Here is a 20,763-nt window from a genome sequence, read left to right on the forward strand (position 1 = left end):
CATGGGAAATAGATGGGGAAACAGTGGAAACAGTGTCAGACTTTATTTTGGGGGGCTCCAAAATCACTGCAGATGGTGACTACAGCCACAAAATTCAAAGATGCTTACTCCTTGGAAGAAAAGTTATGACCAACCTAGATAGCATATTCAAAAGCAGAGACATTACTTTGCCAACAAAGGTCCATCTAGTCAAGGCTATGGTTTTTCCAGTGGTCATGTATGAATGTGAGAGTTGGACTGTGAAGAAAGCTGAGCGCCAAAGAATTGATGCTTTTGAACTGTGGTGTTGCCGAAGACTCCTGAGAGTCCCTTGGACTGCAAGGAGATTCAACCAGTCCATTCTAAAGGAGATCGGCCCTGGGTGTTCTTTGGAAGGAATGATGCTAAAGCTGAAACTCCAGTACCTTGGCCACCTCATGCAAAGAGTTGACTCATTGGAAAAGACTGATGCCAGGAGGGATTGGGGGCAGGAGGAGAAGAGGACGACAGAGGATGAGATAGCTGGATGGCATCACCAACTCGATGGACATGAGTTTGAGTGAACTCCAGGAATTGGTGATGGACAGGGAGGCCTGGCGTGCTGCAATTCATGGGGTTGCAAAGAGTCGGACATGACTGAGCGATTGAACTGAATTGTAGTATAATTATCAGTTCAGTTCAGTCACTCAGTTGTGTCTGATGCTTTGTGACCCGATGGACTGCAGCACGCCAGGCTTCCCTGTCCATCACCAACTTCCGGAGTTTACTCAAACTCATGTCCATTGAGTAAGTGATGGCATCCAACCATCTCATCCTCTGTCATCCCCTTCTCCTCCTGCCTTCAATCTTTCCCAGCATCCAGTGAGTCAGTTCTTCACATCAAGTAGCCAAAGTATTGAAGTTTCAGCTTCAGCATGAGTCCTTCCAATGAATATTCAGGACTGATTTCCCTTAGGATGGATTGGTTTGATTTCCTTGCAGTCCAAGGGACTCTCAAGAGTCTTCTCCAACACCGCACTTCAAAAGTATAAATTCTTTGGCTCTCAGCTTTCTTTACAATTCAACTTTCACATCCATACATGACCACTGGAAGAACCATAGCTTTGACTGGATGGACTTTTGTTGGCAAAGTAATGTCTCTGCTTTTTAATATGCTGTAGGTTGATCATAGCTTTTCTTCCAAGGAGTAAGCATCTTTTAATTTCATGGCTGCAGTCACCAGCTGCAGTGATTTTGGAGCCCAAGAAAATAAAGAGCTTAGATGTTCATTTATGTTTATAGGAATGTTTTTTCTAAAATGTCATGTGACTTTAAAAACTGACAAAATTTAACAAAAATATAACACCTGGTACTATAATACTTGATTCATAAATAGCCATTGTTACATTTGTAGGACAAGATTTAGATTACACAAACTTTTTTACACTCTATTTGGTAATTTGGGCATTTTCATTGGAAAAAATTAAAATAAAATAACTAATATATTTCAAAGTAAAGATTTACTGCTTTGTTGTAGAATAAGAAAATAGAATATACATCATTGCAAAGAAATGTGTATTTGGAGCTTTAAATAATCAACTGGGACTTTCAGAAAGCTTGTCCAACTACAGATGAGTCTATTCACCTGCTGTCTTATAATCTGGATACACTTTCCTTCTGTTCCTCCCGCCCGCTCCTTCTTCCTTGTCTTCCTCCTTTCCTCTCTTCTTTCTTTTTTCCATAAGATTTAATAGGGGACAGCTGCCATTCCATAGCTAATGGCAGGAAGTACAATCAATTCATTCAAAGTACAAGTATTTGTTCTTGACCCTTCCCTAAAATTCTGTTTTTCTCATTTTATTGGAGGGAAGAAAAAGCAAGATAGTAATTTCTTTGTAGCGTTCCAAGAATGTGTACAAATCACATAGGAGGAAAAGAAAAATTTTATATTATGAATTTGGATTCAAATGATACTTAAAGTTTTAATACAACTAATTCCTGGTAAATATTTTCTGGTTTAATTCACTGAGGTACCCTATTATTATAATATAGCATTACTGTTTTATGCAATGTTTACCTAAAAAATATGTAAATATTAATAGTAACAGTTCATTGAAAACTTAGGTCTCTGCCCAAAAAATTTCCATAAAACAATCATTTTGTTTAATTGTTCATGTTTATTCAAAAGTATAGGGCACTGTTATTATGAGAATGAAAAATCCAATCATTTTAGCAATTGTGTATGTGTGTGTGCATAGCCATGAGCACATATATTTAAGTAAATACAAAATTAGATTACTACTGAATAAGGAAGTGCATTCTCATATCTCATTAGATTCATGTATAAAGATAAAATACCTATTCGGTATTATTTTCACAAGGTACAGTAAACATTTCTTTAAAAATGTGCCTGAAGAGTGCGTTTTTTACTAACCTTCCAAACTGTGCTGGTGTGCAGCACTTAGGTCAGCTAGAAGGTAAAATGTTTTAATTCAGCAGTAAGTAGAAATTAAAGATTCACAGGATTTGTTGAACTTTACCAGATATGAAAGTAGCCTTTTCTTTCATAAACCTGACTATAGTTTATATATGACTACATATAAGCATTATATAAGACTATAGTACTTAAAATTAGTTTATAAAAAATGTTTTTTATAAATCTGTTAACCTCAGGGAACTCCAGATTTTTACAGAAAATGCATAATAAGATCCAAATTCATTTTATTTAAAAGTCTGAGAAAGAGCCAAATATTTTAATCACTCACAGAAAAATGCTTCAATTAGTTTTCAGCAATAATAACTGGTGATCGTTTCTAAGTATACTAGTATGATGGTAAAGGTGTGAATTAAATTGTGTCAACCAAATCCTCCCAGATGTGCTACTCATCAACCTTTATGGTTTTCATGGGTAAGCTCCCAAAAGCCAACAGAGATCCAGAAAAAAACTAAGTTGGGTAAAACAAACAAACAAAAACCCCACATGCTTAAATAAACTCTTTCACTCATTCTAAAATACAAGCACCCCTTTTTAAACCATGAATACTCTTGCTAGCAGATGAAAGGAAGAATATTTTTTCATTAAAAAACATGCAATCATATTAAAACATGAAATAGAAAACATTTGTCTAAAGAGTTAAATCAGTTTCATGATTTTGAAAAGCACAGAAAATATCACATTCAATTTATTTCTACTGATCCATCCTTCTATTTATAACACAATTTTAATCTCAATTTTTAAAGTTAAATTTGATCTATTTCTCCAAGAATATTAGCAAGAATTTAGACTCCCTCTTTATCTTCTCTGCTCATGTTTTATGATGGTTTAAACAATAGTTTCTAGTTAAAAAGTTATTTTCCTCAGAACTCATATTTATTTCTACATTTCTTTCTGCTCCTGGTATTACTGCTTTGCTGAGGTCAAACTAGCTATCATTCTTTTATAGAAAATCAGTTTATATCATTATTTTTAGTGGTTTAAAATGTGACCATGTTTCTAGGTGTGTGTATGTGTACGTGTGTTTCTGTTTTAATTATTGTTTTCCATTCATCTAATTCAGCGTAATATGAGCTTTTATAATTGAGACACATTATTCTTCATGTGTGTGTGAAGTCGCTCAGTCATGTCTGACTCTCTGCAACCCCATGGACTGTAGACTACCAGGCTCCTCTGTCCATGGGATTCTCCAGGCAAGAATACTGGAGTGGGTTGCCATTTCCTTCTCCAGGGGATCTTCCCAACCCAGGGATCGAACCCGGGTCTCCTGCATTGCAGGCAGACACTTTATCCTCTGAGCCACCTTTATTTTTTGCTACTAATTTTTAAATTATTGAAACTGGTTTATTGTTAAGTAAAAATATAAATATTCCATAAGTAATTGAAAAGTCTGCAGACTTTTCATGTAGAATATTTACATCCTGTCCCTTAACTTGGCTTTCCTATTTTCCATCTCTTTATCTGACTGTAGTTTACACTGGTTATTTATCTCAAATTTGTTTTCTAATTTGCTGAGTCTCTCTTTACTTGGGTGTAATCTGCTGTTTCAGCATCTACTAAATTCTTTATTTCAATGATTCTGCTTTTCATTTCTCTATACTGCTCTTTGTCAGTTCTACTTGATCATTTTGATAGTCTTTTATTCTTTCCATTCTTTTAATCTTTTATTTCTTTATACATATAAAACATTTTGTATCCTAAATCTATTTCAATATCTACATTTACTTTGGTTTGATTTAGTAGTCTGTTATTTCTGCTGATTTTTACTCATGGTGACTTGTTTCCTCATGCATTTTATGTTTTCATTTTTATTGTGAGAATATGTTTCCTGGAAATGGATCTGTAAGCCTAGATGACTGCATTCAACAGAAAGACATGAAGAGAAAGTGCCATAAGTAGAGGGAGGGGAAAGTGAAAGTCCTGATGTAAGAATGCCAGTGTAGGAGGTGGTTGTAGGGTCAGTTAAAAGAGGGATTGGGAGCCATGAGTGAAGATAAGTCACCTTTCAAGGAATAAATGAGTGAATGAATATGTGATATGAGGGAAGACTTGAAAAGCCCTACCAGAAATGCAGGATCATCAGGTAAGTCATCTTTAGGTAGATTACTCTGGCAGCAGGATGGCAAATGGATTAGAAGGAGGTAAGGCAGAGACAGGAAATCATGGAGAAAACAGTAGTAAATACCAGAGATATGGAGAACTTGAACAAGTCAATGATGGGGTAACTGAAGAAAAGGGGACATAAGAAAATTCAAGACACAGAGCTAAACTTAACCTTTTAAAAATCAACCAGTAATGCTCTCTTTCCAAAGATCCACACCAATGTTTTCATACCCATTCTAATAGAGATGACATCCCAAAGCATCCAAAGTATTTTTTACTTGGGAGAGTAACACTCATTTCACAATCATAAAAGTTAGACTATCTGTATTGATGGTCATATACTACGTGTCTTAGAAGACTTTAAGAATAAACAGCCCGATAACAAGAAGTTAATGTTTCAGGGGTATACTGTCTTGATCTGGGGAGTTGTTCTCAGCTAATGAAAAAATGTAAAAACTTGAAAGAAGTTTTAAATATTAAAGTTGCTAATGCCAAATTAATCCAAATAGCCAAATCAGAAAAGTTTTCTTGTTTAGAGATATGATATTACAGAAAGCTGAAACATTTCAGTATACTGTTAGAGTTTCTAATTCTGTAACATAAACTTCTTTTTAATATTATCCTTTTGTAATAATATCTTAATCTGCACTATTAGTGACAACACTTTGGATTACAGAAATACCCAAAGATGTTTACATCTTTCCCTAAAATCGCTTATTTAATTATTCTACCCAGTCATGAACCAAAGTCACATTTCTGACTTTACACTTGAGGTCAACAGGAACAATAATAATAATAGCTAAAATTCACTGAGGACTTAATATGTTCCAGACAATATTTACATATATTAATTCATTTAACCTCATGTATGCATACTAAGTCTCTTCAGTAGTGTCCAACTTTTGTGACCCTATGCACTGTAACCCACCAGGCTCCACAGGATTCTCTAGGCAAGAATACTGGAGTAGATTGCCATGCCATCCTCCAGAGGATCTTCCCAACACAGGAATTGAACCAGCCTCTCTAACATCTCCTGCATTAGCAGGTGGGTTATTTTCCACAAGTGCTACCTGGGAAGCCCAATTTAATCTTCAATCCTCTGAGATGGGTTATAATTGTCACTTACATTTTTAGAGACAAGGAAACTGAGATACAGAAAGGATAAGTCCATTACCCAAGGTCATACAGCTGGCATTAACCTGTGAAGTTAGAATTCCAATCCAAACATTCCTCTCATAACCACTCCACTCCACTGCCTATCTAAAAGTGTGGTTCATTACATTAGTATGTTTTGTTGAATTTTGTAGCTTTATGCTGTTTGAAAGAGTGCTGCTGGAATCATCCTCATTTATATTACCTCCACCGTGCCCTTCTGTGTAATTCTCAAAATAGAAACAATCTTCATTTGAAAATACAGATATTCTCTATGTGACAGCATGTGTATATTGTCATGCCCTTGAGCTAGCTAGTCATAAAAACTTTCAAAGATAATAACAGATTTTGTTGACAATAATAACCAGACTCAGAAATCCCTCAGCCCAGACTGAGGGCAGGGGTGGGGGGTCAAGTTTGCAAGCCCAGTGGGAACTTCCTCCTGATGTCACAAGTTACTGGACACAGAGTCCATGGCTCCTACTCCCAGAGGCAGGTATGGCTCAAAGAAATTTAGACGTGTAGGTGTCAAGGAAATAACTGGACACCTCACTGAACTCACTGAAGTGCAACGGCCACCTGGCCACCTGCATGTCCTTTGCCCTGATGTTCAGGGAGCCTTTCCCACCTAGATTAGATACTGCTTCAAGTATCAGGTAGACCCTATGAACCAGACTTACGGAGAATGCCAATTTCACACTGCTTCCAGACACCTCTGTTTTAGGCTCCTCCTGAACATGGAGCCTGACTGAGATCAGACTTGATCAAGATCTCCTTAGATACATTCATCTTGTCTAATAACACTTGCTGGAAGGTCTCTTCTTTGCTGCTTGTTGGTCCTCGGTAGCTCTCTTGACACTTAACCTTTTCAAGCTCTCCCTTAGGACTTCACAGCAATTCTTAGAGACTTCCCTGGTGCTCAGACGGTAAAGAGTCTGTCTACAATGCGGGAGACCTGGGTCGGGAAGATCCCCTGGAGAAGGAAATGGCAATCCACTCCAGTACTATTGCCTGGAAAATCCCATGGACAGAGGAGCCTGGTAGACTACAGTCCATGGGGTCGCAAAGAATCGGACACGACTAAGCGACTTCACTTTCACTTCACTTTGGGCTAGAAATTATGTCAGAAATTTTGCTACTAAAAGAAAATAAGACACTCAAAATGGGCCAATGGATGCTTCCATGAACAAATCAGTGGCTGATAGAGAGTTCAGGGACAGTCACATGAAAATTCATTTTTATTAGGTCACCTAAAATAAAAAAATTATAAAATACATGGGGGGATTCTGCAGATCTTCCATATACTTGCAAGGTAGCATGTTTAAAATATATGAATTTCTCCATTTATTTGGCACTTACTGAGTACCAACAGCAGAGCAATGTAGGGACAAAGAAAGAAGATTCTGTTTTCAGGAAGTTTAAAATCTGATTAAGGAGGAAGACACTTATCCAACCATCTGTTCTATGAAGCCGATAAGAGCCTGGAAGCTAATACTTTTCATAATAGATGTTAAACTAATTACTTAAATGGATGGTGCATTTTGTTTTCTTTCCAAAGTGATGCAGTCAAAGCACCTGGTCAAAGATCAAGTTGCAGTCACTTCCTGGCTCCTCCCTTGGTCACAAGAAAGCCACCCTTTCCTGTCATAGTAGCTGGAAAAGAGCAATCACAACACTGTCAAAACAGTGAAAGCTATAATAGACCTGGGGATCTAGCTGGATGTTTTGAGAAAGAGAATCATTCACACTTTTACTTACCCAAAAACATATATTGAGAACCCAACCCACTGTCTTCCAGGACTTACCCCTGAGCTCTGGGGACCATGAAGTGGAAACAACAAAAAAGAAAAAGGAAGTCTTTGCTTTCTTGGAGCTTGGGTTGAAGGGATAAATAAATAAGTGCATGCTTAATGCTTCAGGTGATAAGGACCAAAGTCCAAATAGAAGAAAGCATTCTATCACTTTGGCTATGAAGGTTGACCTTGGATATGGAGCTACCAAGCAGATTGTTGCCTGAGCATCAAACCAACACTGGAAAGACAGGGTTGAAAGATGAAGAGAGGCTGACACTGATGGCATCACCTCACCTGGATCTAATCTTGCCTGAAATGAAATGATGTGAACAATTCACCCTTTTGTTTAAGTCACTTGCCAATACCCCAATCCTTGACACTCCCATTTCTTATTACTCCACATATAATCAAACAACCATTAAGTTCTGAAAGTGTTCTTTATGTGCAGTGTCACTTTTTCATTCTCACTGCCATCCTCCCACTTCAGTCCTTCTTACACCTGTAAGATGGAGTAACAGCAGAAGGCCTCGGGATGGAGCCCAGAGGAAGTCGTGAAAGAGGAAGGACCACTCTTTGGCCAACAAAATCCATGCAAGTCGGCCCAGGCAGCCACTCAGCATCACCTCATCTAAGAAAATGGGAGGCTCTGGCATGTGGATGCTGGGGGTTGGGAGGGAGGGTAAGGGAGGGTGGGTAACCCAGTCTTATTCCTAGGAACCTGGGATGCTGATTAATATCCAACATATGTCCTTTCCCTGTTCAACTGCACAATAGTCTGCAGGATGTATCTTCCCACTCCTGCCTCACCTTACAACAAAATTCAGGAGGAAAAGCATCTTTTTCTAGACAAACATCCAGCCTCTCTTCCAAAAACTGAATCCTATTAATATCACCTATAAGAAGAATAAGTGAAATCAGTCAATAGCAATGCAAATCTCCCAAAGATTAGATTTTCATGTTTCTTAAAAGAGATCAGTAGCTCATCATGACAAAGAATAGTAAATTATGATGATGAAACATTTATTCTTATAATCTGGAAAATTGATATTATGTTTCTTAACCTTGTACCAGAGTTCAAAATAGATCATTCGACTTTCTCTAATTGGTAACTGACTCTGAGATTTGTCAATTCTACTGTGTTCTATGCCCAATTTTTTTTTCAGAAATGTTCCCTGTAAATTTAAGAATGCAAAAAGTAATTGGTGTTTGCTCCCTTAAACTCTCTTAAATATATCTAACTAAACTCTTCATATCCTCTTCAGTCCCCCAATTTTTTAACCCCCCACGGTGATGGAACAGTTCACATATAGAGAAGGATAGGCTTGAAATGTCAAGTTCACAGGTTTTCTTATCAGAACGTCCATGAATCAAGAGCATTGCAGAGAAACCTAAGAATTACTCACACACAGCAGCTGGCTAGCTTTATGACATTACACAGCTATTTATTTTTTTCTTTTTACATTGTATTACTTTTAGTGTAGCAATGTCCTTATTCTCAAGTTTTTAAATATCAAAAACATAGCAAAAGTAAAGCTACATGACAAATCTTTAATTTTTATAATCTCCAAACATTCAAACAAATGTCAATAGATACACATATTATTTTTCTTAAATCAGCCAAATCTGAGACATTTAAATATTAACAGTTGTTAAAATATTTTCTTCTATAATAGTTTTGATTAAAATGACTTTCTTTGACTTGAATCAAATTATTGAATTATTTTCTAATGCTAATTGGATTCCCTTTATTATATCTACTGGCCTTTAAATGAAAATCCTACCAGCCATCCCTTAGTACACTATACTAACAGGAACCAGGACCTGGGAAGGCCTCAGAGGCAGGTTAAGTGCTGCTGGTTCTAAGGGTGACTGCATACCAATATCCTAGAACACAGAATACCTCTGACACATGCAGGCAATAGTTTCAACTGGGTTCAACTGGGTCAGGACAGATGTCGTTATATTTCTTGATTGCTCACATACTCAGAAATCCTAAGTAAATAATATTTGCTTTTGCGTCATAGTAAATAAGAAATAGTTCCATCCCATAACTGGATTGTCACCTAATCCAGTCTGTGCCTCTCTTATAACTATTGACAGTTTTTAATTCCATCAGCAGTTCTCTCTGCCCTACCAGAGAGAACTGTGTGTCTGTCCCCTAAGACACACAGACATATCTGCACACAGAAGTATCATTCTGCCACTTCCCCACCAATTCACCATTCCTTATGTATTCATTCAGCTTAACCTTATCAAGCTCTTTGGTTGCCTGAGGATTTAAAAATGTTAAAATAAAAAAATTAATTACAACCTTGAGAGGTGCAGGTGGCACCTGATCTGTCCCAAGGCAGCAGGTCACTCCGTATTCATCTAAACAGCAGTATCATGCTTGCTTCTAAACTCCAGAGAAACTTTCTATTGAGTCTTGAACACTGTAAGTAGTGAGATGATGCTGAAATGAGGATGTGGGAACACAAGGTCTAAGCCACAGCGTTATATGGCTACTGAGGTTATTTAAACTGCCACTGATTCAAAATAAGGTGGAATCTTATTTGGAATAAGCCCCTTCCTCCCACAGAGGTCCAGTGAACATGCAGCATAAAAATCCCTTCTCTTCAAGTGACAGCAACTAAGGCAAGTGATGGAACCACAGGTGATACGTTATCAAAACCACATCTCAATAAAACTTGGGTGTGCATATGTGCTCAGTTGCTTAGTCATGTCTGCCTCTTTGTGACCCCGTGGACTGTAGCCCACCAGGCTCCTCTATCCATGGGAATCTCCGGGCAAGAATTCTGGAACGGGTTGCCATTTCATCCTCCAGGGTATCTTTCTGACCCTGGGATCAAACTCATGTCTCCTGAGTCTCCTGCATTGGGAGGTGGACTCTTTACCACTGTGCCACCTGGGAAGCCCTCAATAAAACTCAGGAACAGATAAATTTAAATATCTGATACACCATTTATCATATCACTAAAGTGACACATCTGAAAATATAATATTTGCCAGTTAAAAAAGCAAAGATTTTTATGTTTTTCTCCATAAGTTAGGTATAACTAACACATCCTCCATGAGTATCGTGTCCTGGCATACTACTGAATAAAAATGTAATAAAATCCATATTCTGGTAGGATATAACTTTTGTTTTTCATTTGTGATTAACAGCCTTGGAGGAATTTTTTTTTTAATTTGCCCATGAAATGGGTATATATTTTTAAATAAAAATTACTTAGTTTAAATTATAAAGCTTTTAACTTCAAACTACTTAAAATGTCAAATACTTTATGTTTCAATTTCATTTCAAATCAGTACATTGAAAATACCCATTACCTGGAAACTAAGGAGAATATTTTTACTATTTATTGTGAGCCAGACTCCCTATTTTATTATTAAAAAGGGAAGTTTCCAATGAACCAGAAAGAAAATGTATTTTAAAGCAACAACCAAACTAAGCATATTTATTATCACACAAGATTATATTTTTACCTGCCAGATATGTGCAATCTCTATGTCAAAGCAATATTTTCAAAACGTTAAAAACACAACACGTACAAATATAGAACAAATGTATGCTAAAGATTTATAAACTCATTAATGCCTACTCCAGTAAGAGTATTTTGAGAAACTAGGAATTTACAAGCATTTCTAGAGGAAGGTTAGAATGAGATTGCTAGGTTACATAAAAGCTGATCAGTGCTCTACAAGGCAATACAAACTTGAAGTTATCATGTGTACCTGATGGAAAAAGAAATCATCAATTGTAGTGTCCAAACTCTAATCAAATACTAAATGACCAAGTCAGACATAGGTGCATTCTTCTAGATACTTAAACAATCATATGGGTCTATTAAACAATTTTCCTGCATAATATCAAAAGATCATGCTACATTATTATCTTTAATTTTTTAAATTTCGTATTGGAGTACAGTTGATTTGCAATGTATTAATTTTTGCTTAACTTAAAAGTTATGTATAATTGTTCTTAGCACATTGACTTTAAAATTATGCCACATAACTCAAACTGGGAAAAACAAGTATGATATTTTGAAAGAATGTATTACACATGGTCTAATGCTGTTCAGAAATGGGCAGACATAAGTAATTCAGTTTTTTAAAGTTATCCAATATTGTGCAACAGACACTGAAAGCAATCGGTGCTACAGAGGACCACAGAGGGCAGATGGAGTGGGAACACTTCAGAAGTTACTCTAAAGAACTCTGGATGTTGACGCCAAGCCTTTAAGGGCTCTAAAATGTAAGTAGGGAGAAGATCTAGAGGTTAATTTCATACTTGCTTTTCAAGATTTAAATCAGAATTACAGGTAAACCCTGGTTCTATTAGTTCCAAATTGTTTGAGCTCTTTTAAACTTTTATAAGTATACTTACATATTGAAATTCTGATTTCGGTTTAAAGGGGAAAATTCAAGTTAAAACTTGCTCAGTTAATTGAGATTTTTGTTACTGAGAATGTCCTTTATTTAGTACTTTTGAATTTTTTTTTTTTTTTTTTTACAAATGGATTCCTGATTTGGTGGGCTTCCCTTGTGACTCTGTTGGCAAAGAATCTACCTGCAATGCAGGAGACCTGGGTTCAATCCCCAGGCTGGGAAGATTCCCTGGAGAAGGGAAAGGCCACCCACTCCAGTATTCTGGCCTGAAGAATTCCATGGACTGTAGAGTCCGTGGGGTCGCAAAAAGGTGGACATGACTGAGCGACTTTCCTTCCTTTCTTCCTTCTTTCCTGATTTGGTTGATTTACTCAAAGGAGCAGATTTTCTTGAGCTGCAGTCTTCTCCCCCAAACAGGTTTTCAGGTGTGGTAGGGTCACTGATAATCTGTCCTTAGAGTCATTATGTTTGTTTGCTTAAAGAGTCTCCCCAAACTGCATAAGCTTCAGGCCCCCCAAAGCACAGCCCTAGCCTTGCCTGTCACTCCATGTTGATAGTCACATGGACTCAGTAAGTTTTTTTTTTTTTTTTGAGGAAAAAACTGCCACTGTTTTCCCTAAATTTTAAAAATGTCCTGACCTCAGTATTTCTGGGAAGTTTATTCAAATATGATTTTTTTAAGTCTGTTTACTAGTTTTTTGATTCTTTCCAAAAAGACTGATCCATTGCTTACTATGCTTCTGTCCATATTCCATGCTCATTTTCCTCAACACGTTTCATTACATCACGAATGGATTCCCTGTTCACTTGTTCCAGGGGCACATCCTCTGATAGGCTCTCTTCCTAAATCAAGGAACATATTACGGATGGTCTAATGCCTTTCAGAAATGGGCAGTCACAAATAATTCAATCTAAATATGCAACCAAAATACTGACATTTTCCTATTCAGATTATATCTCTTCTTCCTCCCCAAAGATAAGGAAATTCATAAAGAGTAGATTCACAGGGATAATCCTGATTAATTTGGAGAAGCAGACTTACTTCAGATAAACATTAAGCACACTATGAGACACAAAGAAACCTGCACCAACCGAAACATTAGCAGGATTTTAGTCCATATTATCCAAGGTGAAAACTTCTTTATGGACTATACAGTCATAGCACACATAGCAGTACTTGAGACTGATGGTGCTCACTTAGCAGTAAAGTATGTAGATGACACTTAGCAAATAATTACACAGAATCAGTGCCCACTGAAATGACAAAGAGTTCTGAAAACAATATCCTCAAGAAGGCACATGTGATAAACGCACTATTAGACATTCACCTAAATTCTCGTGATTTTATACTTCTTAGCAGTTGAAGCATTATGTTCAGTTCCTCCATTCTGCTTGCATTTACCTTTATACCAAATTCTTCAGGTTAATCAAATTATTGGGTTAGGATAATTCATATAATGTGTCTCACTATTATACTATCTATATTATTTTTATTTCAAAATAATAATATTGTGTGATAATTTCTATGAGAGGAATATAATAATAAACTTTCATTAAAGATGACACAATAGCACTTCAGCACATAAGGAAGCCAACCCTCCAATGAAGAAAGGATTCAAATCTGATACAAATCTTCAAACTGAGGTGCTAATACATTTATTGCTTAGATCAAGCATTAGGTATCACATGAGGATGACAGGTTTGTTTTCCATGTTGGCCAACAACCCTCAATCATGAGCAGAGACCTCTCACACATATGCAGGAGTTAAGAGAAGAGATATTGATGGATAAAAACAAATCCTGATTATCACTCCTAAAACAGTCATTCAAATTGTATGCCCCACCTGTCGTGGGCCAGAATATATCTTTTCCCCCCTCATAACAAGGACACTTTTGACAGAGGAAGGAAACAAAATGAAGATTCTAGAGAAAATTGCAAGGTGGAGTTGAGTGGGTCATACTCATTAAATTGAATCCCTTCATCTATAAATGTCATCATTCATGTTAAATAATCACCATCAACAGCAGCTGAAATGTCTAACACAGGCTTCAGTCCTTTTTCTTTTCAGTGGGGAGTAGGGTTAGGGAGGGCATCAACTTCTAGGAAAATAATTCAGCTGTAAATTAACTTCCAATTGTGTTGTTCCTTAATAGGAAAGACTGACCCTTACTCATCAAAGTGATATGTGATCCAGGAGACAGATTTACAACACCAAATATGCAATCAAAATATTGACATTTTCTATTCAGATTATACCTCTTCTTCTTCTCCTCCCTCTTTCCCCAAAGATCTGGAAATTCACAAAGAAATAGTAGATTCACAGGGATAATCTTAAAGCAGAGAGCTACTGCCTTCTTCCACTTGCGGCTCATAGTGGAAAGTAAGCGAACCAGCCACTGTCTTCACCACATCTTCTCACAAACAGGACTCTAACTTGGGATCTATATTCTAACTTTCCTCTTCAGTTCCAGTTAAGAACTGGAATCTTAGATTCCACTAGAATCTTGACTAAGATACAGAGAGTACCTTAGTCATCTTGACTAAGTACATAGAGTACGAGAAGGCAAACCAAGTAGAGGTACATGATTTTTACATATCAAGTCCTAGGTCAAAATTTGGAGATGCTGCCCATTCAACTTGTTTTATCTTCAAAAAGGCAGAGAATACATATATATACACATGCACATAAAGTCCATGGTTTTTGCTCTTTAGAAACATTACTCTCTCCATACAGACTTTTTCTGACTTAAAACTTGCCATTAATTGTAAAGATTCATTTCAAAACATGGGTAATTTCTGAGATGCCAAATGTTTCAAGCAAGTCTTATATCTTGAGAGGATGTCTTATGCCAGAACCTCACCCAGGCTGACCCCTCTGTATGATTTACTACTAAGAATAAGTTGTAAACAGAGTAAAAATGTCTCTGGATCCTTTGGGGGGAAAGATCTGTACCTTTTAAAAATGTACATGCAGTTATCATTATTTTCTTATTAGGGCTCAAGAATATTTCATTTTTGTTAGTTTTAAAATCTTATCTGAAAGGATTACTTGAGTTCTTAAAATACTTCTTAGGAATAAAAAGGTTAGCCATCAAAAGCTTTGAGCAATGCTGATGTTTATGATTTCTTTTTCATAAGCCTAATTCCCATCCAGGTGGCAAACTCCTTTTTAGAATTTCTCAAATGATGGGACAGGACTGAAAAAAACAAAAACAAAAAAACCTCTACCCTGACTTAAGTAATAACAAATTTCAAATACATGCTTGAAACACCTTGTTTGTATATAAATCTACATATACAAATAAATGCCTCCCAAACATTCTAGAGTTAAGGAAAAACCCAGTTGATCCAATTAGCTAATATGGATTATAATGAGATTCACTGGCCTCTGAAGCTATGGTTACAAAGGATACTGTCAAGTGCGATTACCAAGAAATTATCACTTTGTGTAGTCTCTATAAATCTTTACGTCTACAAAGTCATTTAAATATATACTTCACATTGATCAACTGTAACAGCCATCTGTGTGGTGATCAAGGATTTTAACTATAGAATCTCAAATGTTCTTAACAATGCAAATTTACATAGGTACTTTTAATTCACTGAACTTTAGACAAGAGTACTAAATACATCTAAATAAAACAGAGGCTGAAAAGTTAAAACTAGCAATGATATTTGAAGTCAGCCAGAGATCCAGGTGGACTGAGTTGGGAGACACATCCAACTCAGAAAGGGATATCTGCCTGGCTATTCAGACACGAAGCACCTCAGAGCATGTGACTGCTAAAAGGATGCTCAGTATGAAGAACATTATACCTCTGTGGATTTCAGGGGACAAAACACAAAGAGAAAAAAATAAATACACAAACAACTGATCTTGCCAGTATCTCATAATCACATCTAAGGAAACAAGAAAGACAGCACAGAACTCTGCTTATCTTACAAGGGAAGGACTGTTGAAGCTGCTTCCTTTAAGTAAGAGTGACCTCCAGTGACTTTTCAATTGCACCTCAGGGTACTGCATTAAATTATTCTATAATTCTTTCATATTAGCAAATCATTCAGTACTAGTCATTTTTAAGTTCTCAGCAAAGTGACAAAGTGACTTGCAGGACCTACGGATTTCATGTAAATGCCCCCTTTTTAATTAACTCATGGAAGTTGTACACAAAGATAATTAAAATTGTGTCTGAAACACAGGGCAGGATTTGCTAACGCTCATTTTTAGGAGTGACTCACATAATATGGCATTAAATGAGCTAATACTAAATGATGACAGCACAAAAGTATCACAGACTGGGCATATATGGATGAATGCTGGAAGGGTAACTGTATTTGTACAAAATGCTTTTCACTTTAGTGCAAACTTCACTGTGAGGGCAGAGTTGTTTCCCCTCCCCCACTCCAGCTAAATCTGGATATCCAGAAACAAGATCAGTTTTTAAACATGCCTACTAGCACTTTCTTGAAATACATACTAGCTTACCTTACTCCCTACAACTTGATTTTTAAAAATTCTTCAAGGGAATATGATGTGGAAGGAGGACATGGGAGCTTTCCTAAAATCCCTCAAGAAAAGAAAAGCCCTGTGATGGAGATTTTAATCTGAATAACACTTGGAAAACTTTTTCTGATTTTCAGATTAAAATGCCCTGAGGTCAGCTGAATCAATTTGACTAGCATCTTCAGATCACTCACGGTGCTAGTTCAGAACTGAGGGGTTAATATATCTTCACGGAACCAACAAAATCAGAAACACAACAGATCACAATATACAAGCATGTACACTTGCAAATGAACCTGAATGGCAGGTTTTATTTTTCCTTTCAGCAAAAGCCATCTACCTTTGAAGGGTCTATCCTTACCGGAATTCTGACTATCCAGGTTTGCCATCTGAGCTCTGCTGCGGAGCCCGCCCGCCTGTGCAGCTCCCGAATTCTTGGTACCCAATTCCGCAGAGCCCCAGCAGCAACCATCTATGCTAATGCAGGACCCGGCCAGTTCGGCCAGCGATTTTCTTTCTTACATTACTCCAACAAAATGCATTGGTATTAAAAAGAAACAAATGACCACATTGGCATGATCTTCTCTTCTTCTTTCTCTCTCTGGTCTCTGTCCGCCTCAATATTCTCATGCTAATTTTAGGTTTTACTAGAACTTGAGCTTTCTCAATGAATATTCAAAACAACAGCACACAGACAAAATTCAGCTCACAGACAAAAAGTCAAACAGGCTTTGTGTTTCACAGACCTGACAAGTGGGAAAACCATTGTAAACTGTCCTATCCAAGCATTGGGACTTTGCGATGTTTTTTAAATGCCTCATTTTCAGAAACAGGCCAACTAGTCCATTTGTAAAATTCAATTATTATTATTTTTTAATAACACGAATTCTAAGTTGTCAGCATAAGTTTTAAAAGATGTGCTGTACTCACAAGTATTCCCTGCTGCTAATGTACTCCAGGGTTGGGCAGACAAAAGAAAGAGCATCCTGAGAAAGGTTCCCGCGACGGGGTCCATGCTCAAAGTCGCCGGGGCTCCCCCACCCCAAAATCCCACGGTGTCCAGGCAGGTGCTCTGAGCTGGGATCTGCCTGCTCCCTCCCTCTCGGGGTCGCCAGCGCTTCCTCCTCAGCGCACTGCGAACCCGCGCAGCCGGCGGGGCGGGAGCCCCAACCTGCAGCCACACCCCCACCCCAACCCCCCCCCACCCCCACCGGCTCCTGCCGCGCTGCAAGCTCCGCGAGGCCCGGGCGCCCCTGGCGGTGGCGGGCGGAAGTGCGAGTCAGATCGTTGAAGGTCTTCAACTTGAACTCTCTACAGACGACGCTGGGGAGGTCGCTCTTGATCCGGGGTCCTGGCTCCTTCACTTGCAGGTTTCCCACTCTCAGCAGCTGAGTGGTTCAATGGACTTTAGTCTAAGGAGACCGAACTTCACCATGGTGATGATGCTTGAGCACGAACACTGATGCTAGGAAAAGTGTGTTTTTGTTTGTTTTTTTTTAGTTGAAAAAAAAAGTAGGACAAGTAATCACTTGTTTGAAGGAAATATTTGCATGTATTGAGAACTGTTGTAAAAAAGACTGTTCTTGTTTTCTCAACTCATTTAATGATTTGTAATTTTAAAAACCCTATTATAGTAATCATTTCAAAATATGTAGAGTTATATATACAGTGTTACATGTCAAAACACATTTCAATAAAGGGGATATAAAAGATAATTTAAAAAACTACCCCACTTCTACTGTAATGTCATCATTTTATTATGTGTATTCTTACTTGGAGATTTGAGAGTTATGGTCTGCAGATACAGAAAACTAAAAACTGGCACCCTGGGAGAAGGAATCTTATTCCAAACATCATCATGGAAGTGACCTTACATTAAGGAAGTAAACTGAATAACTTAATTGATGAATGAAGAGTTTTGTATCAACTTCTGTATACTGTGTGTGTATTGCTTTTCACTCAAATTCTTCAATAACAATTCCCAAAAGCATCATACTGAAAAATAAAGCAATATAAAAGGCATCACAAATAAATACAGATTTCAGACTATACAGATAAAGGGCTGTTGTTCCATGGAGTCAAAAGGATTTCAACATCCATGACTTTGAAATAAGCCTGGTGGCCTCCTCTATTTTCTGAAGAGGCTGCCAGCAGGTGTAAATGAAGGCAGTGTAAGCATAGCATGACTAGGATCAATACTTTCCTAAAACTGTGCTGAGCAGTTATGAGCACTCATAGCAATGTGCTGAGACTTATGAACAGGCTCCAGGCATTCTTGTGCCATCCAAAGTGATCAGAACATGAAAGGAACTTTAGCTCTGAGCAGGGCATTATATGCCTGAACACAAAGCAGAGAAGGTGTTTCTATTATTTCTATTCTGCAACCTGAGTAAAAAACAAAAACAGGAATAGAAAATGAAAATAACTTGGCAAGGTCACAAGAGTTTACAAGTAGAACTTCTGAGAATTTGCCCAAGTATGGAGATTCTCAACTTTTTAGATTTTCCATTCATATTCAGGGCCCCTGGGAATCATGAACTCTTCCTACCCACTCAGCCACCCCATTAATCAACAGGCCTGGGGAAACACTGACAGCAAATCTTGCTTGAAGGGTGCATTTAGAACCCTGAAAAAAGCCACAAGTAGTAGAATGACCTGCATTCATTAAACACACATATTTTCAGTACCTACTATATATCCCAGGACCTGAATATTTTATTTCTGATTTTAAAATAAAGTAATGATTTACATTAAGTGTTCATTATTTTTTGAAGCCTATACACCAGTCTGTGCATATGTGTGTGTGTGTGTGTGTGATCTAAATAGATGGTCACAGCATCCCTTTGAAGTAAATGTTATATGCCCATTTAATGAATAGGCAGACTAACTTCAGAGAGTTTAAAGGATGTGTCACAAAGCAAGCCAGACTTAGAAACCAGATCAGCTGAGCTCTGAAACCCCTTCTCATGGGCCCTAAAGTGTCTGAAACAGAAAAGTTGTCACCTGTGAAAACTGTTTAATCTTTAACAGGAAATCCATTTAAAATGAGTTAGTAGGCACCTCAGTGATTGATGCCAATTAAAACCAAAAAGAGCAATGCTGCTAAAGTACTTGAGCAGACATTCAGGATGGAGTTTCACAAATAAGAAATGAAACACAACACACAAGAGATTGAGACTTGCAGGCAGAGGCCCATGTGCAGTGTACAACATTGATCTCTGGACAGACATCAGCACTGGAGCCATTGCATGACAAGGGCAGCCCTAAGTGAGGAAGGTTGAAAGCAGCACCCAAAGCAGGGACTTGCTAGCAGACAGCTGATGTAAAGCTCCTGGTTTTACCCTTTGAGCTACCTTCTTTAGTCGGGTTTCCCCAGTGGCTCAAACATAAAGAATCTGTCTGCAGTGAAGGAGTCTCGGCTTTGATTCCTGGGTCAGGAAGATCCACTGGAGAAGGGAATGGCAATCTACTCCAGTGTTCTTGCCTAGAGAATCCCACAGGCAGAGGATCCTGGCAGGCTACAGTCCATGGGGTCCCAAAGGGTGGTACACGACTAAGCAACTAACACTTTATTTAGTTGGAGACTTCGTGGCTTCACTTTTCTTGTTTGTAAAATGGTGATGATAACCAATCATAGAGCCATTGTGAAATTACAGATATGAAACCCCCACGAAGTGCTGCAGCCTACTGAGCATTCCATATACCAGCCACACAGCTGCCCTGGGGGTTGATACCCTCCTGTGAGACCCTCACAGCTGCTCAACACCTGTGATCCTCAGCTTCGTTGTCTGTTTCATAAGATAATAGAAGTCTTACCAACAGAGGACTGATCCAAGGGTTACAGGAGAAAATGGAATGTCAAGTACTTAACACCATGTGCATTCACTGGGACCTGGATCAGGTAGAACTATGGGCACAGAGGAGAAAGGATGCCTAACAGAACCAGGATGCCTAACAGAACCACCAAGTTCTCCGCTCTAAATCCCTGACCACTTTCCATAGCACTTTGTTCTTTTACATAAGAAGGTTGATAGACAATCAACAAGGACCTACTGTATAGCACAGGGAACTCTACTCAACATTCTGTAGTAACCTATATGGGTAAGGAATCTGAAAAAAATGAATATATGTATATATAACTGAATCACTTTCCTGTATACCTGAAACTAACATGACTCCAATATAAAATTAAATTAAATGCTTTAAAAAATTGAAAATAAAAGATGAAGAAAATGTGTAGACAAAATCTTGCACATTTCTGTAAGTGATGATTCAAACTTTCAAAATCATGGGTGTGTGTGTATGTGTGACTGCAGAGCTCACACCAAACAAAAAAGAGGACTTGAAATTGGCAAGAGTCACAAAATAG

At 37.8% G+C, this 20,763-nt stretch overlaps 1 protein-coding gene across 2 annotated transcripts in view; it reads right to left on the reverse strand.

Annotated features, from left to right (window-relative positions):
• LOC102267253 (contactin-associated protein-like 3) overlaps positions 1-17,498 on the reverse strand; it is a 237,709-nt gene extending 220,211 nt beyond the window's left edge. For both annotated transcript variants that reach the window (XM_070375524.1, XM_070375523.1), the window contains exon 1: positions 17,325-17,498. In XM_070375524.1, the coding sequence (XP_070231625.1) occupies positions 17,325-17,409 (85 nt within the window). In that variant the 5' untranslated portion in view covers positions 17,410-17,498. The remainder of the gene's footprint in view (positions 1-17,324) is intronic.
• Positions 17,499-20,763: the final 3,265 nt, after the last annotated feature.

The sequence above is a fragment of the Bos mutus genome, chromosome 8, assembly GCF_027580195.1.
Source record: "Bos mutus isolate GX-2022 chromosome 8, NWIPB_WYAK_1.1, whole genome shotgun sequence".
In the NCBI taxonomy this organism is placed as follows: Eukaryota; Metazoa; Chordata; class Mammalia; order Artiodactyla; family Bovidae; genus Bos; species Bos mutus.